Source organism: Triturus cristatus, chromosome 2_1 (assembly GCF_964204655.1).
Source record: "Triturus cristatus chromosome 2_1, aTriCri1.1, whole genome shotgun sequence".
Classification (NCBI taxonomy): Eukaryota; Metazoa; Chordata; class Amphibia; order Caudata; family Salamandridae; genus Triturus; species Triturus cristatus.
Genome location: NC_140581.1, coordinates 122,220,401 through 122,247,195, shown reverse-complemented (window position 1 = coordinate 122,247,195; position 26,795 = coordinate 122,220,401). Strand labels below are relative to the sequence as shown.

At 44.8% G+C, this 26,795-nt stretch overlaps 1 protein-coding gene across 4 annotated transcripts in view; it reads right to left on the bottom strand.

The window, feature by feature from the left end:
• KIF24 (kinesin family member 24) overlaps positions 1-26,795 on the bottom strand; it is a 372,810-nt gene that overhangs the window by 240,529 nt on the left and 105,486 nt on the right. For all 4 annotated transcript variants that reach the window (XM_085628651.1, XM_085628684.1, XM_085628662.1 and 1 more), the window contains exons 4-6: positions 20,133-20,230; positions 17,924-18,139; positions 11,854-11,941 (exon numbers count right to left, since the gene is read on the bottom strand). In XM_085628651.1, the coding sequence (XP_085484777.1) occupies positions 11,854-11,941; positions 17,924-18,139; positions 20,133-20,230 (402 nt within the window). The remainder of the gene's footprint in view (positions 1-11,853; positions 11,942-17,923; positions 18,140-20,132; positions 20,231-26,795) is intronic.

Below are 26,795 nucleotides of genomic sequence, written 5' to 3'. Positions count from 1 at the left end.
GCAAGTATAGCCAGCGCATTCGCCGCTCTAATCAGAAGACTTGCCATCGAGGAAAATATTTTCCCAGCATTATCTAGGCGTCTGCCTTCCTTATCCGGAGGAGTAGTAAGAGGCGCTGAAGGATTACGTGATTTCTTCTGAGTCGCCTGAGATATCACCAAATCCGGTTTCGGTTGACCTGTTAAGGATGCTGGACTGTCCTCAGGGGCCTTGTATTTTTTCTCCAGACGCGGCAAGACTGGAATGAATGTAGCCGGATTCTTCATTGCCTTAAGACCTTCCTCCCAGACATGGCTGACAATAGGAATGGAACGGACAGTCTTCCTATAAGGTTCTTTAAAATCATAAAGAAAGCATTCAGTTTGAACAGAAGGCATGGGAAGTTTAAATCTGCCATCAATTTATGAAACCCCCCAATATTTGCCGGGGGAGAATCAGCTGTATCCGGTGTCGGAGAAGCTGGGTCCGGTATATCATAATCATTCCACTCAGTAGCCTGGTCCGGCCTGATGATATCGCCCTGATCCTCGTCCGAGGAATCAATCTGCAAATCTGGAACCACCGGATGTGAGACTGGACTTGTAAATTGTGGTTGTGAAATCGTCTGGGACGATGATCTTGGCGAAGACACAGAACGAGCTGGTGGAGCAGAAACGTTCTGCGTCAAAGGACGTGAAGGAGGAGGTGGCTGGGAGAATCTCCTCCTACTGTCCTGTAACATGTCTTGAAGATCAGTCAAGAGGTAAGAAGGTACAGAAACCATCTCCTGTCTAGTGTCTTCCTGACGTTGAAAAGAGTGCTGATAAGAGTGCCCATGGAGATATTCAACCTCAGAATCAGTGTCCTGGCACTTGACCAGAAGCTGTGAAGGGCTATGAGCATAGCCAAAAGAATCATCTTCACCCTAAGAATCGTCTTCTTCCTCCAGCAACAGCGGGGGAGGCAGAGGGGTAACCCGTCATGTCCGGCGTGATTCTCTTCAAGGAAATGGTAATCTTCTCCGTCGACGAAGACGTCGTCGCCGGTACTGTCGACGGTGGAGAAGCAAAAGAAATCGTCGTCGTCGACGGGAGGTCCACCGACGAAAAGCATATCGTCGACTATGAAATAGGCGTCGTCGACACTGTCGTCGATGAGACCATCGACACTCCCGCTGTCGTCGTCGTCACCGTCGTCGTCGTCAAAGCTCTCGTCGACGTCATCGACGTTGAAGTCATCGTCGACGACACCTTCGCCGACACCCTCGTTGACGTTGAAGGAATGGTCATCGTCGTCGACGAGCTCGTCAACACCAGCGTCGACAGATGGAGACTTGAAGGCACCGTCGACGAGTCCGTCGACGGTGGAACTGTTTTGACTTGAACCTTTGAAATCTTCGCCGATGGAGTCTTTTTTAGCGTTGTTGACGATTGACCAGCCTTGTCAGACTTCTCAGATGACAGAGAAGAAGGCTTTTTAAAATGTTTATCAGTTTTTGTCACCGCTCCTGCAGAAGGTAGTCCTTCTCTCTCCTTTGCACCATGGTGAGGAGATTCGCTAGGACTCCAGCTCTCAGACTCACGGGGGGGGGGGGGGTCTTTTTTGAGGCCTTTGCGTGACGGTCTGTAGATGGAGAAGGGGAAGCCCTACCCCTCTTCACTGACCTTCTGGATGAAGTGGCAGTTGAAGAATCATCGCTATCGCTTGATAATGTTTCCTTCCTTGACTTCAGCTTGTGGAGCCAGATGAGAAGGTGACCCTCACGGTCCCGGAGAGTCTTTGTAGAAAAGGTGCGGCAGATGTTGCAGTCCTGAGCCTTGTGGTCCGGATACAGGCAGTAGATGCAGTCTTTATGCCTGTCTTCCACATACAACCTTTTCTTGCCACAGGTGGAACAAGACTTGAAAAGAGCTTTCTTCTCCTTGTCAGACATTCCAACCGAAAAATCCAACAATTCTGAAGAAAAAAATGCTGAAAAAACAGTAGAATAAAGTTGAAATGAGCAGAGCTCAAAGGAGACTCCCAAAGCACAACGTGCGGTAGAAGATCTGAGGCTCTGAGGTTCTCTCAGGAGGGTTCTGGGGGGTGAGGCTATTCTGATTGGTTGTTACTTCATTTTGGTCTCTTTTACAAAAAGAGGTGGATATGCTACAAAATGTGATGAGGCCTAGGCCTTTTCTTCTTTTTTTGTACCTACTGCTATGTTATTTTTATTTACCGAGACTCTCATTCCGACGACGGGGAATGATACAAGCTATGGGAATCTATGAAAGTTCCAATACTGGAGTAACAGAGCAGAACCACTGGGGCAAGAAGGGCTGGGCCACCGGAGGTATGAGGGTGCAATTACTAGGGCCGGTGACTAGGGGCAATAAGGCAGAACAACCTAGGCAATAAGGTTAGAGTGGCATCAGTAGCGAGTAGGGCCGTTTATTGAGGGCAAGAGGGCAGTAGAGTAAGCGTCCCCGCAGCCGGTGGTACAGACATCCCGTGGGACTTGCACGCGCATGGATTATATGCTCTGGTGTTTAGGGTGAGGGCAGAGGCGCTGAAGCAGGCAGTGCGCGCACTGGTGGCATGCTTATGGGACAGTGTAGTAGCTGCATATACGGGTGCATTGACACAGGGGCAGTGGGCACGGAGGCTGAGGGGGCGGGCACTAATTCTGAGGCTTAGATACTGGGGCATGAAGGGAAAGGGGCAGAGACACCGGGACATGAGTGTGCACGAGGTGGGGACAGGGATACAGAGCCCGCGGTAGTAGTAGGTTGTGTGTTGTGGCAGGATGCAGCTATAGCAGTTAGGGGTGGGTAGAGTTTTTTTGACAGGGCTACAGGCACCCGGGGCAGGAGTGGGCAGGGACACAAACACTCAGGAGAGTAGTGGTTAGGGGGTACAGATATTGGTAGTGTTAAAGGGACACAGACACGAGGACAGGAGCGGGCATGGGGTTAGGGGTACATACATAGGGCAGAGCTGGGTATGGTTTTATGGGCAGGGCTACAGGGACAGGCAGGGGGGACAGGAGCGGATAGGGGCACAGACAGGAGCGGGCAGGGGCACAGACATGATTACAGGAGCTCAAACTCGTGGATACTAGAGGCCAGGGAGACAGACACGAGGATAAGAGTGGGCAGGATTATAGACACAAGGACAAGGATGGCCAGTGACTTAGGGACACAGAAATGGGGATGGTGGATATGGGGTAGCAAATGGCAGACCCGGGCAGCATGTTCACAGCATAAGAAGCGGGCAGTTGAGAAGGGAAGTAGCGCTGCGGTACTCACTAGGACCTTGGAGATGCCGAGGCGCTTCAGCTGGTCCAGGGGCAGCAGCTGGTTGGAATCCTCTCCTACATGGCGGCAGGCTCATAATGGCAGGTCCGCAGCCGCCAATGCTTGTGGGGCCAGGTGGATCTCAGAGAGACCGAGGCAAGCCTGCAGTAGTGCGAGTGGCGGCGCCGTGCTCATCACCTCAGCTACCCTGGACCTTTTAATTATCCGAGATCCTGCCTCTGCTATGACTGAGCTACCCGCGAGATAATTAAAGAAGCACGGAATCGAAACCAGTGGTGTGCGCGCACCACAGAGGAGCGGGGGCGAGTTTTAGAAGGTCTCAGATGCCGCTGATATCAAAAAGGTCACATGCCTGAATCCTAAAGCACAAACTGTAGATTTAACAACTGTTAGTCTAAAGGCGAAACTCGGACTATTGAATTATCGATAAGGCAGCTTCTTTACACTGCATGCAATCTCCTGACCTGGAGAAGCCAGAATGCCAGCGGGACCGCTTGCCGGTTCTGCCCCTACCCAAAGATAGATATTTGCCATATCTGCATGTGCCCCGTCCGAGAAGAGAGGGTTCTTGAAACAGCACTTTATAACAGCCGGAACCCGCACATGCAGGAAGGTCATTATAACCTGACTTCAAGAAGATCTTATGCTCTGGGAAAGTCCTAAAATGTATGACCCTTGCAGAATCAAAATTGACCTTGCTGGTATCACAGAATAGGGGTACCTGATAACTGTGCCTTGACCGCGCTGGCACCGCAGAGCACGCGCGCCAAGTAACTATCCACGTTTGCCGTATTCCGAGTGCATAACGGTTCTGGGCCATTTATGATGGTGGTTCATTTTTCTCTTCTTTTTTTCATGCCTTTCATCGCCAACTAGCAACTTTCATTATTCGACAAACTACCTGTAGTCACGGTCCAACAGCTCTCATGTGTTTAACTTCTGATTTTATAACATGCATGATGCACTTTTCGTCGTCTCTGAGCCCTTTTTAATGATCAGCTGTCCTGTCCCTGCCCCAGCCCTAGTTCTGCTCATTTTAAAATATGCACCACGCACTTTTTCTGCACTCTACTTCATGTTCTTATTGGCATGGCACAATGCACTTTCCTCTTGACGGAGCACGGATTCATCAATAATGCTACCAAACTAGCATGGGTTTTAAACAGGGAACAATGTCTGCTATGTGATCTTAACATGAGACTAAATGGCTCTTTTACTGTGTTTTTTGTTGTAACAAGCTTTTTTTTTATTGTAAGTTTTAATGAACTGAACAATCAATATTCATTCACTTTCGGTACTGCGTCTCAAGCATGTCGATGGGTCTCATATTCTGAATATATGGACCCACAATTTCTGCTTACACCTTGGTTTTGATGCAATCTCTCGGATTTGGGATCAGTAGGGTATAAGGATTTTTCAAGGGCAGTTGGACTTGTTTACAAAAATGGTAGGTGGGCGCATAATACCGTTGAAAAGTACAGACCCACTCAGGTATTAGGCCCCAGCAAAAAAGAACGAGGTGCAACTTCTGGTTGGGGGGTGGGAGGTTAATACCAAACGATGTGCAAATGGAAACAAGTGTAGAGGAAAATAAATTCCAGGAAGCAATCCGCTCTTCAGCTTTTCTGCCGGGTTTTGTAAACGGATGCTTAAATTGTGGCGCGTGAGTGCCGGCTTGCGTAATCAAGATGAAAAAAACACAATCCTGATTCCTGGCCCCAGTTGCCTATAGCAATGCACAGCCGTCTCCTTGGAAACTAATCTTGTGGTATTCAAACAATGCACCTGGGGCCTTTAATCTGCCGAACACTGGAAACCTGTATTCGAGGCTGCTTCTCCTTCTCCCTCACCATCAGGAACCCGAATCAACCTGAACTTAAAGTGGAGTCCCCCTTGTTTGCTATCACAGTGAGCGCAAGTCCCCGCACCACTGTGCAGTCCTGAGCCTCAGAACTTGCAGCACAATTCTGGATCACACAGCTATGCTGGTGGGGCAGTAGAGATCCTCTGTTGTTGTCTGTTGCTAGGTGTGCATATTCAACAACGGGTAAATGACTCTTCCCCCCTTCTCCCCCAACATATCTGCCTTCTGCTCCATACCTTGTTGTTCTTTATGGGGATTTCGGCTGGCGGAGTGAGCGTCCCGCTGCGTTTCCGCAGGCCGGGATGTTTCATCCTGGGCTGTCTGATTGAAGGTGGAGCGGCCGGCCATCCATGCCCTCCCTCCGTGGGGGCCGTGCTGTGTCATTTTGTGGAAGCAAAAGGGGGGAGCGAGGGTGCAGGTCGCTGACAGGCCATGCAGTTATTTCCTGGTCCGGAGCACCGGGCTTCCACCGCCCTGCTCCTGGGCCCAACACTACAGTCTCACTGTCACCGTCGACTCTCCGCAGCTTTGAGGGGCAAAGGCACCTGATGCTCCTCTGCGCCGGCTCTCGGGCCGGGGGAGTCTCCGATGACCGACTCATGTCCAGCAGCGCTCGTCTGCACCTGCACCAGCACCACCCGCCATGGTCTTTTCACCAGCCACAGCACATCGTCCGGACGGCGCCTCAAGGCATAGCGCTGTACAAGTGCCTGAAAGCATGCAGTGCGGTTTTGAGGGTTTGCCCAATAAAAAAAGAAAACTATATGGAAAAGAGGAACATCCGAGTTAAAAGAGCCCAGATTATACAAACCAACATGCCACCCGTAACACCATTTTGCGCGCGAGCAGCCTACCTCTCTTTCCTTCTTTCATATAGTTGATTCCCTGTGAAATGGATCCGAAAGAGAAGAAGCCTGCGAGTGGTGCGCGCGCCACAGCGAGCCATGTGTTTTCAATTAACACGCCCGTGGCTGGGCACGATAATTGAAACCAAATGACGGCCGGTGCGCATAATAGACACCAATAGGCCAGGGGCGGAGCAATGCGCCCGCCTTTGGCCTATTGCGTGCTCCGTTTGTGAAAAATACGCACACACAAGCCAATCACGGGGATCAAAAGAAAAAGCACACGCACGAGCGTGCGCGATTTCCAAGTACGTTTTGAAACCCCCTACAAGAGGTCTCATGCTGCGCGAGCAATGCTCCGCACTGCAACGCTAGGCGCGAGACCTAAAAAGGGTCTGTTTTCACTGTAAAAATGTGGTGTGTCCAAGTTGCGTTTTGGGCCGTTTCCTGTCGTGGGCACTAGGCCTACAGACACAAGTGAGGTACCATTTTTATTGGAAGACTTTGGGGAATGCGGTGTGGGTGGAATTGTGTGTATCCAAGCAGATTCTAGAACTTTCCATCACAGAAATGTGTGGAAAATGTGTATATTTTTACAAACTTTGAGGTTTGCAGGGGATTCTGGGTAACAGAACCAGGTGGGAGCCAGATAAGTCACCCCATCCTGGATTCCCCTGGGTGTCTAGTTTAAAAAAATGTATAGGTTTGCTAGGTTTCCTGTCGTTGGTTCTAGGCCTACCCACACAAGTGAGGTATTATTTTTATCGGAAGACTTTGGGGAATGAATGGTGCATAGAATTTTGTGGATCCATGCAGATCCCAGAACTTTCCATCACAGAAATGTGAGGAACATTTGTTGTATTTTTTAACTAAGTTTGAGGTTTGCAAGGGATTCTGGGTAACAGAACCTGGGGCGGGGCACACAAGTCACACCATCCTCGATTCCCCTTGGTGTCTAGTTAAAAAAAAATATAGATGTTTGCTAGGTTTTCCTAGGTGCCGACTGCGCTAGGGCCCAAAATCCACAAGTAGGCACATTGCAACAAAAAGTCAGTGCCTAGTGAGCTTTCTGCCACCCTGGGGGTGGGGGGAAGTAATCGGTGGGGGTTGCCTCGATATGTCCCCAAGGGGACTGCAAAAGACTGACTATTTTGTTGGGAGCATTAGTATGCCCATTCTGGCAGCCCCCACACCTACGTATGAAAAGCCAGCATAATCACTGGTGTCTAGTGTGCTCTCTGCCGCCCCCCGGGTGGCAGATCAGGGGCTACTGCCCCCATCTGCCTCCTGGGGCGGGCAGATATACTGTGGGTGGGGGCACTGGCATGCCCATTCTGGGCAGCCCCCACCCCTGAGTTTAAAAAAAATATATATTCCCTGTTGCCTTGTGGGCTTTCTGCCCCCTGGATGGCAGATAAGGGGCTATTGCCCCTATCTGCCTCCCGGGTGGCGGCAGAAAGACTGTGGCAATGTTTTCAAGGGTAGGGGCATTGGCATGCCCATTCCGGGCAACCCCCATCCCTACTTTAAAAAAAAAAATAATAATCCCTGGCGCATAGTGGGATTTCAGCCCCCCCGTCTGCCCCTCGTGGCGGGGCAGAATGCCTTAAATTTTGCTGAGAGGGTGGGGTATTGGCATACCCATCTTGGGCAGCCCCCATCCCTAAATCAAATTTAAAAAAAATCCCTGGCTTCTAGTGGGCTTCCTGCCCCCCCGGGGAGGGGGGCAGATTGGGGATTCTGCCCTATCTGCCCCTCGGTGGAGAGCAGAAATGCTGACATTTTGCTGAGAGGGTGGGGGCAATGGCATGCCCATCTTGGGCAACCCCCAACCCTAAATATAATTGAAATAAAAACCCTAGCGTCTAGTGTGCTTTCTGCCCCCCCCTCTGGCCCGGGGGGAAGGGTGCAGGAAGACTATAATTTGAAATCCTGAATTTACCCAATTCGTTATGGGGGAGGAGCAAAGGCACTTGTCCAAGGGGGCGCTCCCCCTCCCTGGGGTCTAGGGGGTGGATCCCTGCTTGGGGATCACCCTCCTGGGGCGATCCCCAAGCAGGGGTCCAATAGGGAGATTCTCCCCTTTCCAATGATACCTCTCCTGACTGAGATAGTCCCCTGACCGACGTGCGCGCTGATCTTCATTGCACAGAAACAACAGAGACAGCTTCGGGAGCTGGGGAAGGGCCTTGGGAGCTGGAGAAGCCCTTCCCCAGCTCCCGAGGCTGTCAGGGTTAATAGGAAACCCCTCAGATCCCCACATCAAATGGATTTCCCCCTTCCATGAGCACCATGGTGCAGGCCGGCTCGCGGCTGTCCTGCACATGGATAGGGTTAATACCAATGCCACTAATACAATGATCTAAATACTCAACTTTCTGCTGCTTAAACCGACATTTGTCAGGTCATAAGGTAAGGCTTTAAGCTGATAATGCTGCCAAAACCCTCTTCAAATTGTGATCATGCTCTTCCGCATCCTTCTCAAAAAACAATATGTCATCTTGGAGAGTAATTGCCCTTCCAGGCAATCAAGAGTTTCCTTCATTAACCTCTGACAAACAGATGCTGCACTGGCAAGAACAAATGGCATCTGACGAAACCTACAGTCCTTCTGGAGTTGTAAATGCCAGCTTGCACGCTGTAGACACACATCAGCCCCCGCCTTGATTTTGCCTTCACCTTTTTTAGTGGTTTACAAGGAGACATGCAGAACGAAAAGCTGGCAGAACATAAATTTCATACTGAAATGGAGATTATCTGAAAAGTTTTATAACAAAGAACAAAAAGATAGAGTGGTGATGATGGCTTTCAAGAACTGTTTATTGATGATATTTATGAAAGTTTCAGGAACCATTTTCGTTACTTGTTTAGTCAAGCATACACTCAATGTCAACTCGATACAACATCAAGCAATACGACTAATTTGTGACACACACACTGGTGTTAAGTATTCAAAACAGGTTTGAACAAAATTAGTTTCATTGGATGGTGGTGTGCCACAAGCTCAGGTTAGCCATTGTCTATATGGATCCCCCCACTTCAAAAACTGAGAGGTAATAGATCGCTAATGAGAGAATGTCTTAAGACACTGGACTAAAACTAGAGTATAAATAACTAAATAGGCCGTGGATAGAATTAGAAGAAACAAAGAGTGATAACTAGAAGGAGGTGTCAGAGGGACACAGGACCGGTGTCGTTAAATGGCTAAATGATTACAAACTTTAGAAGAAATATAAATGTATTGGCAGACAGAGGGGTGAGGGAAGTAGAAAGCAGAGTACTGGGAATATAGGATGACCCGATTCCGGAGGTGGCATGCAGCTGAAGTATGTATTCAACTTATCAGGCTTTTCAATTGTGTTTCTTTCTTCCAGAGGTGATCATGACCTCTTCTAATGGCGAGGATACCGAAATGGGGAAACTGATGGAGAAGAAACAGTCGGGTGGGTGTCCCATATCTGAGGTACCTTGGACTATAACAAGTGCGCACGTCAGCGCAGTGGGTCGAGTGTCTGAAGACTTAGAAAAAGTAATGTGGAGCCTGCAGGGAGTTCTTTATACTTCCATCAACAATTTTTTTTACAGTGTGTTTCTTTTTAAAATTTTCACACAACGTCTAATGTTCATGCTGTGGGAATTAATCTCGAAGTGACAGTTTTCCCTCTTTGTGCAGTCAGTGGCTTTGGGGGGGGGGGCCTTTCGTTGTCTCTGAACCCACCTCCGTAGAGGGTTGCCAGAGGGATGGATCATTAGGTTTCCATAGACATGTTTCCCAGATGTCACATGGAGCAGTTTCCTTTTCATCTGCATAACCCCGCTCACACCTATAATTTGCCTTATTGGAGCCAGTGTCTAATTCTCATGGTATTCCCCACAGGATGCTTCTTCGACTGTACAGACGTTGTCAAGTACCTGAGCTGTCTTTGCATGTTGTTCCTTCCAGGTAATGTGCCCATGTGGCAAATGCGCTTAGTTCATGTCCTTCGATGTTGTCCCACCCAAATAGTGACGTAAAAAGATCATGTCATCATGGTCAAAATATTGTGACCTAAATATTATATATATATTCATACATATAATATTTTAGGTTGCAGTATTTTGACCATGATGCCATGAACCCATTTGAGGCTTTCACTGAGAATGTCATCCCTTTTTTTGTGGTAGAAAAAGCCAGACAACACTTTAGGGACTCCAGATACTGCTCGCCCTCCTGAGGCATATGCTGATTCTCTATTCTGCTTTTTATGAATACCAGAAATAATCCCATTCTGGAGAAGGAAAATATATTTACCTGCAAATAAGTAATAATCTTTATTCAGTTTAAAAAATACCATATAAGATCCAAATTCATACAGTTTATACATATTCCATGTTAGGCGAGTTGACGTATTTTCTCCAAACTCGCATGCGTAAAAAGTTTGTGCTATGTTACAATCAATAAAATGTTATTTGATTATCATGGTGGCCATACTTTAACATTTCAGAAGACATACATAGAAGATATAATGAAAATACTGTACACATTAGAATACGGTTTTAGTACAAAAAGTTAAAATATTCATTAATTTCCATGACGTGGTCTTAGATTTACAAAAGGTACGGGTTTCTATTTAAAGTAACATTTGTATGCGTGAATCTCGCTACCATAGTCATGTTTACTAAAAGTCCATTCTTTCCTAGAGTATAATGCAATAATGGAGCCTATGCATCTGTGAGGTACGGTAACTGTATACAAAACTAGCTGAACAGTTAAACGATTGCTGGTGGGGTTATAAAGATGACAAATAATTTCTTTCCTACCGTAAGCGAACAGACGATGAAATATACGTATATACTGTGTGGCAGACCATATCTGTTTGTAATAGCTGTAATTATAATAGTGCAGGTCTGCATTTCTTGATTTTCAACGACCTCAGAAGTGGGAGTAACAACTTTTTCCTAATCCTTTTGCATAGCTCACAGAAAAAGAAAAAGTGGAGCTGTGATTGAACAGAAATCGAGTCACAGGGACACGTAATGAGATCCTGGTCACATCTAGCTGTTGAGGGATAAGCAACCAGTAGATATGACAATCCAAGGCAGAATCTAACTAGGTAATAACAGTGGAAACTAGGGATGGTAAGCAAATATGGTTCAATAAGTCTAGTTGTTATTAACATGCCGTATGCTTTGACTGAGCGTTTGCTAAACTCTGCCTCCTCTTTTTTTCTCATCATATATCCAATCCACTCTTTCTTAACCAGGGTTTTCGTGGCCCTAGTAATACTTGTGGGGTTGTTAAAAAGATCATGCCACCCTTATCTGTAATCTTAGTTCTGAAAGATTGGTACTTGCTTTAAATTCATAAATATCTTGGCTGGCTCCCCAAAGTATAGGGTCAAAGTTGAAATAGGGGTATTGTTAAATCTCTTCTCGTGTGGACCACAAAACTAAATTGCCTGTTAGACTCATAGCACGGACGGTTACTAAGTTCTGAAAGTGGACTGCTCAGTTTGACACTTTTGTGAGGCTAAATAGCAGCTTAACTGTGAAGGACGGGTAAGTGAACAATATGTAGTTTATAGCGGTTTTTAGTCCCTCTGGAGACTTATCCAAGGCAAGTATTTGATAAATAGTTTATGGCGATAACTCGGGATGGTGTGCTTTGGTCATGCTAGAGCACCTGGTTTGTCAAAAATTGTCCTATAAAAAGGATGGTCTTCATCTGCTCTTCGGACAGATGTGCCTGTTAACTAGAATGCTGTTGTAATAACTGATTAATAGTGTTTAATACATAATAAAAATAAGCAAAATTATATAAAATGTGCAAGAAAGGGAGTGGAAATCTGTAAACCAGCTATTCAGCCACTTTGAATTAAATAGCAGTTACCTCAAGTAGCAGGTCCACGCTTTCTACTTGAACCTCACGCAATCCCACGATTTGCACAACATGATTTCCATCCTCCCTTGCAAACAGCCTAAGAAGACAAACTTGATTATTACCCAACAGATAGAAAACTACAGTTTTCACATTCACAATATCTAAAGCATTGGTGTAGGCTACGGCTTCAAACTCTGGATTCAAGCGCTCTGAGGAAGCACAGTCTGACCTGAAATTCAGTACTACTTTTTGAAAGCCATTCTTTCATTAAAGAATTTTAGACGCATGAGCTATGAGACAGATTCCAAAAAAGGAGTCCAACTAGAGAAATAGAAAATACTGGAAAAAAGGCATATCTGCATAGAATCTTTTTAGATGTTCCAATCTATTTGATGTCTGGAAGAAAAAACATAGATGCACAGTGTAGCTTCCCTACTCTGACAACAAAGGAATAAACATGTTGGAGCTCAGAATATGGTTGTCTATATAGGGCACAGTCATTTTGACTAATATTCTAAATATGCAGAGGGGTTCTTGCCAAAAAAGTTTAACTAGAACATATCTATAATATACACTGTTTTCTGGTTGATTTCCTACTCAGAGCTCCAACAGCCATTACACATAACTAACAACCAACCCGAGTACATACTTTTATCGACAGGCATTAGCTCAAAAATCATGGAGATTTTTGCACAGCATACAGTCACATATTTTAATATTTTTAAAATGGAAAAATGAAGGAAAGCGGGGAGCTAAGGTAATTTAAATTTTCAGACAGAAATAATACATTGTAAGGATAAAGCCATTTAAAGAGGGCACTAATATGAGACTCTAGGTGCTTAACATTGAAGTCATGACTGATCCTCCAATCTAAGATTGTACTGCTTCGGCCACTGATAGGCAGCTGTATTTTCACAGTGTCAAGGCGTTTCTGATTATATAGATAGACTAGGCAGGGCTGCCTGTTATTGCTGCTTCTTTTTGCACTGACAATGGAGCAATTAGCATGTAGAATGAGGGCGGTTTTGCGGGGCTGGGAAGTAGAAGTAGGAACGACCACACACGTGGTCTCCTTATGCGCGGATGATGCACTTGTGTATTTGCGCCAGCCAGAATACTCAGTCCCTATTTTACTGGATGCCCTGTCAGAATTCAGATCGTTATATGGGCTCTGCATGAACCGAGCAAAGTCTAAGCTGTTTCCGTCAGGATCTTTAGTGAGGGTGCCTCTACAGAGACTCCCAGGAGTGGGTCTCCCGTGGGAGGCCACCAGTGTTAAATACATTGGTATCCGGATAAGGAGGGATCCTGACTCGTTTAATAGGCTAAATATGGTCAGAATGATGGAGGGATTGAAATTGTTGGTGACATTTTGGAACACGCTCAGGCTGTCCCTGTTGGGGATGATAGCCTTGGGTAAGATAATTCTCTTACCTCGGTGTTTGTATATTTAGCAGGGTACCATGTATGAAGTCCCAAGGCAGAGTTTTTTGGACTGAAATTCTCAAACTGTGGAATGGCTTTGGGCCACTAGGAGGAAACAGGTCAGCCTTGCCACACTTAAGCAGACCTGGAGACAGGGAGGAATGGAGGTGCTCTGTATGGGGCTCTATTATCTGGCAGCTCAATTGCAATACACGGTACATTTGCTGGATGAGGGAGGCAACTGGAAGAAAAGGTTGTTGGAGGGTACACATGAGGAGGTATCCCTACCGGAACTACTGTATGTTGTTGGACAGGTGTGTCGGATATGTGAGCGGGTGTTTCAGCGAGTGCTGCAGTGAGCTCCATATGCGCCAGACATGTGCATCTGGACTCTGTGCCCCTTTGCAAAAATTGCGCGTCTAATGTCCATTGAACACTGGAGAGCTGGTGGCTGCAAATCCCTGCAGGACGTATGTCCCAATTGCAGGTTTATTACATCAGCAGATGCAATGGCTACTTTTAACTTGGGATTGGGCAGTTCTTACAATTAGTTGAAATTACAGCCACAGTGAGGGAAATGTAGCCAACGTTCCCAGAGGTGCCCCAGGAGTCCTGGACAATGGTGACTTTGCTTTATTTGGCAGACGTGAGGGGGCTAGTTTCACAAGTATACAGGGCCCTGTGGGAAGACTTCCCATCACCCTCCCTGGAGGTGCAGGTTAGGTTGCATAAAGCCCTGGGAGAACCCTTCAAAGACTCGGAATGGGGGTATTCATGAGGAGGTGAAGGGGACCTACTAATGCTCATTTCAAACTAATTCAGTAAAACTTTGTGCACCAGGTGTATTTATCTCCAAAATTGCTCAAGACTATTTACCGTGAGCGATCGTCCTCCTGTCCTTGCTGCTTTTTGCACTGTAGTGGAGGATTATTGGTGGGCAGTGGTAGCTGGGCTGGAGAGCGCCATGGGGTGGACAGTCATTGGGGATATTTTACAGTGCTTATTGGGTCTGGTCCAGATGTGTAAAAAGAGAAAATTAGTCGAAGGTTCTGTTGGAAACCGGGCAACCGGGTTAGCAGTCCCCAGGCTCCCAGCACAGTGGTAGCTTGGCTCGAGCGGTTGGGGGTCAGGCACCGTGTTAAGCGTACGTCACACCCTCACAATAACCATGCGTTCATCCATTCCAAAAACGACACTACACCGTAAAAATTATGCAAGTCAAGTTGAAAATATATATGTCTTTATCTTATTTTCTCTTAGTTGCAGGTTTCATAACATAAATACAATACAATGGGATTTTCCTACAAAAGAGCAGGTCAAATAAACAATGCTACTTTGGAATTTCAATAAATAGGTTCAGATCCTCATTAAGCAAAGAATAAATAGATGTGCAATAAATACAGATGGCAAATAAATACAGTCAGACAATAAATACAGTGCAGGAATAAATTAGTGGAAGACAAAAAATAAAGCACCCTCAATAAATAAGGAAAAGCAATCAATGACAGTATAGATCAGGTCACTTTCATGAGGTAACTTGGTCTTACTTTGCCCATACACAGCTTGTGGTCATTTGGATGGCATGGGGGTGTCCCACCTAGATTGGTCAAGGCTGGGGCCTAAGCTGAGGCAGAACCAGGGTAACCTAAAGATCTGGCCCTCCAAACTACACAGCCCCTCACAGATGTCACTGCACCAGTCTCAGTTCACCCCTGGCACTCCCAGGCTGGTTCTAACACCCCTCTAGCCCCTAGAATGGTCTTTTAGGGCTCCACGGGGCCTCAGACGCCCCCTCTACCACTTACTGCCCTTTTCACGATGATCGGCTCTGCTCGGCGCCGGGTCGATGTCGCTGGGCGGCCTCGTATCGATGTCGCTGGGCGGTCTCGACTCGATGTCGCTGGGCGGTCTCGTCTCGATGTCGCTGGGCGGTCTCGTCTCGATGTCGCTGGGCGGTCTCGTCTCGATGTCGCTGGGCGGTCTCGACTCGATGTCGCTGTGCGGCCTCGTCTCGATGTCGCCTTCCGGCGTCGCAGGGACACGGCCTCCCCGCTTCCGGGTGTCTCCGGAGTGCGATCTCCACTCCCGACCTCCGGCGCGCTTCACGACCTCCGTCGGCGCCCTCACCTCGACCTCGGGTGAATCTCCACTCGACCTCCGGCGCCTCTCCACGACCTCCGTCGGCGCCCTCACCTCGACCTCGGGTGAATCTCCACTCGACCTCCGGCGCCTCTCCACGACCTCCGTCGGCGCCCTCACCTCGACCTCGGGTGAATCTCCACTCGACCTCCGGCGCCTCTCCACGACCTCCGTCGGCGCCCGCACTCGACCTCTGGCGGCTCCGGGTACGACGACTGCCTTCTGTCAGCGCCGCTTCTCTACCTCAGGCCCCAGGTCTCCAGGCTTCTCGACGTCGGGACTCCAGGAGGACACCACTGAACAGGTCAGGAACTTGCTGTTCTTCCTTTTTAAGGCCTGTTTCAAATGTTCAGTTCCTTAAGATGGTTCTTCTGGTCTTGGTCCCACACAGGGCTTTAGGCTGGGCTTGGTCAGTAGGGACTAGCATCAAGGGTGGGTTTCTGGACCCCACTCCAAGCACTGGTTTCCACCCCTCCTGCCTTACTCCGACCTCCTTCTATCTCTGTCCTCTCTCCTCTCCAGTCAGTTGCCAACTGCCACTCTGAGATGGCCTCCCAACATTCTAAACTGCCTCCCTCTGTCACAGGGTTCTAGAATGTTACAGAAGGTTCTAGAAACCTCCAGTGGGTTCTGGTGATGTCACAGGTGACAATGGGTGGCCACCATTTTGTGTCTCAGGCCCTCAGACAGAAGTTCCAGGGGTAGGGAAAATGGCTCCCTGACCCTGCATCAACACTAAAAAGTCTGGTGGTTCCCAAAAAGGAAAAATTATAACAGGGTTTGAGGCAGAAGTGGGACAACATAAATAATGATGAGGAGGGACCACTCAAAGGGCTGACAGGTCTAACAGCGTGGCTTGCGGGGGAAGGTGTAAGTTCCTCGTTTCCGAAACCTTTCTCTGAGCCATATTCGGGTGCCTTGGGATGTTTGAGAGCTTGCCCCTAATGCCTGAAGTTTGAGTTTCCCCACCTGGAGTGATTCCCTTAGGATTAGAGAGATTTACGTCTATTCATATTTATAATCTACTCGAGGCTAACTATATACTTGTATAATATAGTATATATCTGGTGATCTTTTTCCCTGAACCTTACTAGTATTCAACAGTTGTGTACACTCTTACTCCGAAGTGTCAATAGTATGGCCCAGCGTCGTCAACGGTCCCGAAGTGGTTACTAGTCCCTGAAGTCCGGAGGACCTAGCCGTACCCCTTACGGCTTACAGATTGCGGTGGTCCCTATTCAATTAGGTGCAGTTCTACCTCGCAGCACAAAAGTTTGATGAAAGGAAGGTGGCCCTGTCCTGCCTCTTCCTGGCAATGACGGGCAAGGACGGGCCCGCCCTTGGCCTGAGCTTTGCCCGGGCGCGGCCTGCGCGCTGTGGTAGATGTTGGCGCTTTTTAAAGCGCGCTGACAGCAAGCTCTTCCCTCCTGGAGCAAGGCATTCTGGGGCTTGCAGCCCATCTGGCAGGCAATGTGGCAGCAGTTTGTTAGCAGCGCGTCCCACGCTACGGTAGATGTTGGCACTTTTTCAAGCGCAATGACAGCAGGCTCTTCCCTCCTGGAGCAAGGCACTCTGGGGCTTGCAGTCCCTCTTGCAGGCGATGTAGCAGGCAGTGTGGCAGCAGTTTGTTAGCAGTGCGTCCCGCGCTGTGGTAGATGTTGGCGCTTTTTAAAGCCCGATGACAGCAGGCTTCTCCCTCCTGGTGCAAGGCACTCTGGGGCTTGCAGTCCCGCTTGCAGTCCCTCTTGCAGGCGATGTGGCAGCAGTTTGTTAGCAAGGCGTCCCGCGCTGCAGTAGATGTTGGTGCTTTTTAAAGCGCGATGATAGCAGGCTCCTCCCTCCTGGAGCAAGGCACTCTGGGGCTTGCACTCCCTCTTGCAGGCGATGTGGCAGGCAATGTGGCAGCAGTTTGTTAGCCAAACTGAGTCAAAAGCTGCACTGAACAACATGGTAGTTTGTCTTGTTTGTGGAGATAAATGGATACTCCTGGGATTTCATTTTATCCCTTAACAAAACTGAAAATGCTACATTTGATATGTGACAACTACATCATCATGGAATTTTAATGAAACGGAAGCCCAGAGGCAGAGAAAAGTGAGGGTCAACGTGAGAGAGAGAAATATATATGGCCTACAAGAAGAACCCTAGACACAAATGCATTGCAAAAAAAACAAAAACAGAGTAGTAAGAGTCCTTATACCAGTTAAACATTCTCCTGTAATGGCAAAAATTACAAATCTGTGGTGAAAAGCATATAAAAAGGGAAAAACAGTGGTATTACCATCCCAAAAAAATAAACTGTGGTTTCTAAATTTAAAGAGTTTTTCGATATCCTCTTGATGCTATAAGGAATTAGAAATTGGTTGCGGTTCTAAAGATCCTTTGCTTAGGAAAAAAGGACACAAGCCTAAATCTACCTTATAGATCCAGGACCAGCCAAAATTCACCTATCAAGCAATAGATCCTAGTAACAAGATGACATCCAAAAACATTCCTCTTTTAGCGGCTCAATTACCTTTTTCTCCCATTTAGAAGATCGTAAAGTTGACCACAGTAAATCTCATAGAAGCTTATCCATACAAGTAGATTTTTCTTCGGCTGGGACATCTCCAATTGTCGGAAGATATCTTTTGCAGTCAGCGCATACAATCCAGGGTTCTGTGGTGTGCCGATCATGGTATAAGTCTTTCCAGCACCCGTCTGTCCATAAGCAAAGCAGGAAGCATGTCCGCTGTAAACAGAAATATTGTTTTAGACTCGTTTTTAATGTATTAGACACCGCATCACAAATACCACAAATTAATAAACAAATTATACCCAAATTTCTAAAAGGAGCTGTGAAATCTTTATTGATCAGGATTGGGTCCTGAAAAATGTTATTTTAAAAAGACTAACAAAGACTTTTTAAGTGATTAGAGCTGCCGACGGATAACCTTTGACTTCTGGTCCAATACAAGAAATTACTTCTCTACTGCAAGTGTCTTTTGGTGATCATATGTAGTTGTTTATAGTTTGACCTTATTACCTCTCTAAAAAAAAACAGAAAGCTGCTGGTCCATAATTGTACGGAACAACACACAGGCCCAGATTCCCACTGGTGTTACTGTTCTTACTGGTGTCAGTCTGAGCATGATGGAGGATCACGTTTTACCATATAAATAAATAAAAAAATAAAAAAAAAAATATATATCGACCCATGTAGCATGAAGGTCCCTATATAGGCCCCATCAGCTAAAATCTGAAAATATGCTATCTTGACTATTTTCTTCCATGCACAATCAGTAAGTGATAACCCACTCATCCCCTGACACATCTGCATATAGGTCCAAACCCAGAGAACACTGCCTCATGTTACCATCTTCAATAATAAAATCCACGAGGCCCAATATTCTTAAACATGCATTTCTCTTGTGCCCAACACTGCGAGGCAGCTCGGGCAACCGCAGAAACTTTCCACAGTTGCAAAACCTACCTCGCCCACACACAGGGCCAGCTGCTACACTCTTGATATTTCACAAATATCGTTTGCTTCATTTTTATTATGAAACTTTCCAAGCTTGCTCAAACGAAACCCAAGACGGCACTTTGCAATGAGGACACCCGTTTCAAAATTCTGGTCTATTAGTGTGGCTCTGCATATTGTAAAAACAATAAATCCCAGTATTGATCCCCTCTAAAAAGTCAACAGAAAAATAATACCAAATCATTTAACTTTTTTCTCCTCTAAGAGACTGAATTAGCACAAAACACTCACGCATTTACCTCAAAGTGTTGGTCAGCAGGCAATAGAAACGGAAGAGACTTCTAGGGTGGGAGGAAATCTTATAACTTCCCTATGAAATAACACACTTTGGGTTCAGTATGCTGTCACATAAAGATAGGATCAAAGGAAAGTGGCTGTGCCTACAAACATTTCTTTGCACCAGTGGGCAGCTTAAAAGGGGGAACGGTTAGTTGTCTCAATGATCCCGATCAGCCAGAGTCTTATAAGAAAGACAGCCATGAATTATTTAACTAGCACTGTCCAGTGGGGAAATCTCAGCTGGTCAGGGGCAATTCCTATGTCCAACCAGGAACCTCACTGCAGCGATTTGTTCACCTGTAACCAATCAATAGAGCTTTTGATGAGTGCACTAAAAAGTCCAATTAAAAATGCAATCTTGTGTTAGCCACAACAGCTAAAATTCTAGAATCTGCTAGCAGTCAGAATGGAAATCATTCCCACCTTGTAGAATTCGAAGTAATGCCCCCGTGTGAGAGTTATATAATATATAGGGGTTTGGTCTACCTAAATTCTTAGCTTTTGGATTCGGTTCCACAACCATTCCAAATCATTTCAATAGGGGCCGAAACAAATGTACATGTTCCATCCTCCTCCATGTCCCATTGATCATTCAATGGCTCGTTAGTCTCCAACTATTTTTTTAATTAAGGCTAGACTGTTGGCAATAATACCTAGATCTATAATTGTGAAAAATACAACGGTTATAGCAAGAAAAAGCCCACTGGAATAAAAAATACAATTTAAATATTCAAAATGTACTTCACATAAACTGAAATGTTAAAATGTTTACGCCTTTGCCTCAATGGATGCTTTTTGTTGATCTTACTTTGTCAGTGTATGAGATGGTAACTCTTTGGTCCTGCAATTTAGGAAAATGGTAGAGCTATCTGATGAAACAATGTAAAAACAGCTAATCCTGGAATGTAAAATTAAAAATTACCCATTGAAAAGGTGCTGAATCAGCGGGTAAGCAGTCCTCATGTACACGTCCTGGTTGGTCAGTGCCTCGCTAAAGACTTCATCAAAATAAAAGACATGCTGAAAAAGAAAGACATTACCAGGTGAAAACGAAATCTTCAGACTGTAGATAATGCATTAGTGTGTTTCATAGTAACAAAGGATTGATTAGGAAAAACGCAACAGGTGATTTCTTGTTGTTTACGTTTTATCAACTACATATATCTGCAGAGCTGATCACATTTTTTATATTTTACTGCGCCCGAGGCCAGATAGGTAATTTATCGACTCAATAAAAAGAAGGAAATTACAAAGAAGAAAAAACACCCAATCCATAACCGCCACCATTCACTGTCATGAGAGAGAGAGAGAGAGAGAGAGAGAGAGAGAGAGAGAGAGAGAGAGAGAGAGAGAGAGAGAGAGAGAGAGAGAGAGAGAGAGAGATGAGCTGGTATTGGATGTGGGGGGTACAGTCTCAATTAGTCATAAATGTAATTTTAAGTACAAGCATACGTCTGTGGAGCCCAACATGATTTAGTTATCTTTTATGCATCTGAAGTACTAGTTATCATCTTGCGGTGACTTTATAGCAGTTTTATAGAGAGATCAGCGACAGTAATAGTATTACTGTGGAGTGTATAAATTAATGAGGCTTTGTTGCTTGTGAAGAGCTAGCGCGTTGGTCAAATTGGCGGCGCTTAGCGGCGTAGGTCCGGGGGTGGAGAGAGCTCGTCCGGCAAATGTGTGAACGGTAATCCGGGACGGGGAAGCCTGGATCAGTCCGGTGGCAGGGTAAAGCGTCTCTGGCGTTCAGCACGGTGTGTTACTGCGCCGTTCATTCACCACGGCACCCCCAGTGCACATATGGTTGTTATGGTTACTGTAATTTAGTTGTACTATGTGCTTCTACCTACAAATAACAATCTTCTGCCCACTCCTTGGTCTATCTTGTCCTTTCCTGTTCTACATGATTAATTCCGATACCTAATCGTTCCCTTACATGATCAACCAGTTGAGACATTGTCCGAAAGGCATACCTAAGCATCCTTGTAGGAGTGTAATGTGTGGCAATCTTCTGAATGATGGGGTGGAGGCCTGTTTTAAAAATATATAAAAGTAGAGAGAAAACAATAGGATGGGAGTGGATTCAAAATTATCAATTGATAGGAAAAAGTATTCTGCAACGAAAAAGGACAAGATGGTTGTTAAGAAGTGAATGATGAATGATAGCATGGAACTTCTAAATGTTGCTTGCTTCATGTAAATTAAGACAAACTGATGTAATATTTGATGCATTACAAAAGGTATTAAAATCTATGCCTGATACAATTCAAAGCATTTCTGTCACTGAATGAGAGACTGAAATGGCCCTCATTAAAGACCGATGGCTTTTCTATTGCTAAAGACGCTCGAGCTCCACATTGGAGAACATTCTTTCTTTGCCGTGAAGCACAAGCACTTTCCTAGCAAATGCACACATTTCAAGGTCTAATCCAGGACAGCATTTCATGGACATGATGAAAGTTGCTGTGGGCATTATTACTTTGAAAGTATGCTAACAAGTTCAGCCACTTTAAATCTACAGTTTAGACCTGGAAACAAATTGTCAAACACACTGGAAGAGACATCTTTAGTTCTTAAGGACAAGAAGTCAAAAATGAAGTGAGAATCGCACACCTTAAGGATTCCAACTTAGACCACAGAGTGATTAGTCCTTTAATCCAATAGGAATCCTCACGAAATCATTCACTGAACAGATCTATAATCAGAGAAACTCATACAATGATATTTTGTCACAATGACTGCAGTCACCGAGTGACCCCAATAAGATGCTAAAGAAAAACCCAGTCTGCCAAAAGAAGAGTGAATCCTTACAAATAGCAGAAAAGCACTATTGAGAGGCTGATAACATAAACAAACAATGTAGTGAAGTTGATCAAATGTCTATATTCTATTTTAGTTGTCTCCATATTACGATTGTTTACATAATATCCATTGATGTGGTCAGTGCCACTAATAATAATAATCACAATTATTTTAGAGATATGTTAAAGATGTGTTTTCATTATATACTTTAAAGATCATCATTCTTAACATCTTCTTTACAAGGAAAAATAGAAGATGCTAAGAAGGCGGGGCAGTATCGTAGTCAAAGGAGCAAAAATGGATCGGAAATAAATAGACTAGGCTGCAAAAGAGAGACCAATTAGAAGACAGAACGGCAGATAAATGTAGGTCTGAAACTGCCAAAGGTAGGGGATTGCTCTTACTTTCCTTTCTGTACTTGTAAATCCAGAAAGAACCATCATAAAATAGATGAAAAGGGATGTGACATATGTTGTTGTAGGTCAGACAGTCATTTAAATTTGCTATGCACCTCCAGGTGCATGAATGTCCTGATAACCTCCTGAATTCCCCAACATTCCATCTTGTCCTTTCTCATCCTCAACATCTTCATGGAGCCCCAAAGGCCCCTTCACAACAAACAACATCATAGACCACCAATATGCAGTTGACACTCAACTTTATTTGAAGGTCTCCTCTGCGCCAGGCCTCAAATCGCTTAAAAAACAGCTTGAATCTCAAGACCTGGCTGTTCAGCACCTATCTGAAGCTGAACTCCACCAAAATAGAATTCCTGTTGTTTGCCAAGAACAAGCAACAACTAGCACAAATCAGGATTCAAACTACAACTTTCACCCAATGCCAAGTCGCTAGGATTTACCCAGGACACTGGTCTCCTCTTTAAGGAACTCATCACCAAGAAAACTAAGATGCCTGGTACCAATTCTCTCTACTAAAAAAGTGAAACCCTATTCTCCCAGAAAGTAACTTTAAAACTGCCATTCAAGTATTTTTGTCTCTTGCATCTATGTGGTAGCATTGCCCTGCTTATCGGTCTGCCTCCAAAACTACACACTTGTCCCCCACAACGGCATCCTATATGCAGCAGTATGCATCATAAAGGGCCTGAAGAAATATGACTACATCACACAACCCCAATGGCTGTTCTTGCCAGCCCTCACTATAGTCAAAATGAGGCTGCTTCATCTACAAAGCAATCAGGACCGGTGCATTGCCTGGCAGACAAGCCTGATTCCCGTTCAAATGACTGACTGATTGGTTCACACACCCACAGTCAGAACAGTGTCAGACTAGAGATGAAGTGCAAAGGAACAAAAGGCAAAGGCTTTCTCTATCTGTAAACCTCGGATCTGGAATAACGTCAGTATCGATCAGGACTGACTAAACACTTCTTCGGTTTAGAAAAGAGCTGAAGACACAACTCTTTAAAGAACACTATATAATGAAACAGTAACAGCCCTCTTTAGCACTTGGAAACCAGCTACCCCTCCAACCCCAAATTGACTGTGTCTTCGACTTGGACCCTGCATAGAGGCCTGCTGCCGTCAGCTAGGTTTTTGTTATATAAATACTACATACATATACAGACTCTGGTAATGCTTATATACGAGCAGTGAAAGTGTGCCTCCTTCTGTCGCCACAACCCGCTGCTTACATTTTCACATATGGTGTAACAATTACATGGAAAGAGATATTTTGCCATTCACTGGTCAACAGCTTCCCAATGAAAACCCTGATACCTGTGGATATGATTATTTTGAACTAGTGTTACAATACTCTACACATGCTAATGACATCTTGCTAACTGGAAAGCAGCTACTTTACACAACAAACAATCCCCAGATATATTAAGTGAAAGGAAAAAACTTAATTTTTGTGCATTTTGCATGTAAAATTAAAAAATGGAGACCATATTTGCGTGTGTTAAAGTAATTAGGGCAGAAAATTGACTTTATTTCTTACAGCTGTATTCAATGCCTTTGCCTAGCAGACCGCTTAAAGAGAGTTTCTCTGGGAATTCACAAATGAATTTGTGGGTCAACCAGGCCTGTAAAAGCAATAGAGTTCTTAGTTGCCTTATGGGTGAATTCACTATGTTTTCTCCTCAATAGTATTTTCAGTTAAGATCTGGATGTTCTTGTTGTACCTTGTACAATGGGTGTTCCACGATTACTCCAAGTTAGGATGTGACGAGTAATCATCTAACAACAAAATGGCTTACATGTATTTACTTTTTATTGTTTGTGTATAGATAGCTCTTTTGCAACTCTAGACAATATTTATTGTCGGGCGTTTTCTGGAATTTCACTGTGCATATTCAGCTCCCATTTTGTGATCTACAAGTTTTTGAAAGCCTTGCATATCCAATCCTAATTTTGTTAGAGGGGTTCGATTAATGAATGGACTTAAAGCTGTCAAATTTCTGAAAACCTAGTATAACCAATTTTTCGATTGTCCATTCTGAAAGCATTTAAAGTAACAAAACATAATAGCTCTAACAGCAATACATCTTGATATATATATATATATATATATATATATATATATATACAGAAAATGTATCCACTTAGAAACAGAAGGATATGGAGGAATTCCTCAGTGAGTTTTTAAAAAATGCTTTATTACTAGTGCTAAGAGTGACAAACTGTCAACGCGTTTCAACTGCACACAGCAGCCTTGATTACAACAGAGTGCGCCATCTTTGGGTGCAATAAATAATTACATGTATAATAAACATTAAAAATATCTTCAGGTTAGGAGAAGAAGTGAGATGGACACAGTAAATGGCATTAGTATCCAATCAAGAGGAACAATCATCACTTACACAGAAATGTAATTCATTTTTCTAATGTGAAACACAAAAATACATATATGTCACATTAGAATAGCGTCAATGAGCCATTTATTTAAATTTCAGTACAAGTGTAAAACAATACAACTTGATAAATATTTAAGTAGAGAACAATGGTCATTTCAATAGAAAAATATAATAATTTCATTAGGATTTTGTATTTGTAAAAAGCAGGTAAATGCATGAAAACAAGTGCATGAGTGTAATGCCACTTGTGAACTCATCTTGTTTGTAAAAAAACAGTCAATCTTAAAGCTTAAATTTCCCAAAACCTAGTATAACCAACCTTTTAATTGTCCACACTGAAAGTATTCAAAGTATCAAAATATGATAACTCTAACAACAATACGCGTTGATGTGATCTCATCAATAAAGAAAAGCCGAATGAAATAAACCCTTTGGAGTGCAGTGTGGTTGCTGTTGAAGCTGTCTGTAACCTTATGCTGAATGTTTAAAGACGGGGCGGCCATCTTTTTTTCTGCACCATCGACGTTAAGGAAGCACGCCAGAAACCCGTCCGAAGTGTATTCTTTGAAGACAGGCGTGCCCCCTGAGTAAACCCGTTTGGATATCGCCGGCTTTTGAAAAGGAGAAAGGAGCCAGAGACTGGGAAAAGGTTTTCGTCGACTTTCACGATCGGAGGATTGCGGAAGAAGATAAAACACCCGACAAAAGGCTCCGGTAAGCGTGGCGAAAGTGGGAGGGCTCGGGAGCCGAATCGGACATACTGAGCTATTACAAGAAGGATTTCTGTGATTATAAGATCAGTGTGAATAGACAAGGGGAATACATCGGCAGTAAAAATGAGTGATGATGAACGTGCGGCACGTGAGGAAGAAGCTAAAAAGCTCTTTGAAAATACGACAATAATACATGAAAAAAGCAGAAATGTTCCCAATGTGGGAGGAGCTAATGATCTAACGAAACAGCTACATGACTTTGAAAAATTAAAGAAAAGAGAAATATCTTGTTGGTGGGAGGTGGCCTCCCTGAGGCAGTATTTACAAGTGGGAAGAGTCCCAAGAGGATTGCGAACCATGACCACGCCCACATATGAGAACCCCCATATTGATATGTTGAGTGAATGGGCGGAGAATAGTGCCAACAGCTCAACCAATATGATGCGCATATTATTGAAATATGCAGACAAGGAGCGTGGAGAAGTGGTGGAAAAAATCAAAGAACTAAATGATATCTTTGGTAAACATGCTGAAAAAGGAAAAATAGAGAAATTTAAAGCAGATTTAAAAACACGACTTGAGAAATACGAGAAGCGCATCAAGGATAGAAAAGCCACGAAATTTATGCGCGACCGGCTCGATTATGAGGCAGGAAGAATATACACTTTTGCCAAAAAATTTGACTCTGTCAGACGTAAGCAAATCCAAAGTGGGATTGCGATACAACAAGATGCCACATATAGCGAGCTGAGCTCCGACACAGGCTCAGAACAGGAGCCAGAAGAACAAAGAAGAAAGGGGCCAAGCGATATTCGTCTGGCAGTGACAGAGGAATTCCGTTTTTTACAAATGGAACTTCAAACAGACCATCGACCTTCGAGGGGTCGCGGAAGGGGAAGAGGTGCAGGAAGAGGAAACAGAGAAGGGGAGGAGAAGGATGTAGGAGGAGCACCAGATTGGCAAGCAAAACGCTCAATGCGTTCGAACACGAAAAAAATCAACGAAGTAATGAAGATGGACAAGACCATTATAAATTTGAGCACCATTAATCTAACAACAGAAGAGCAATCTGTGTTAGAATTGGGCTTATCGTACTGTGATGATAATGAATTCAATTATCCCCATAGTCGAATGGACTTGTAGCAGTATGTACGAAAATTGAAACTTGCCAAAATGTTTGCTAATAAGCGATTTGAAAGAACCCCTATAGATCAGGCACAAACTGTTCAAACTACAGATTTGAGCGGCC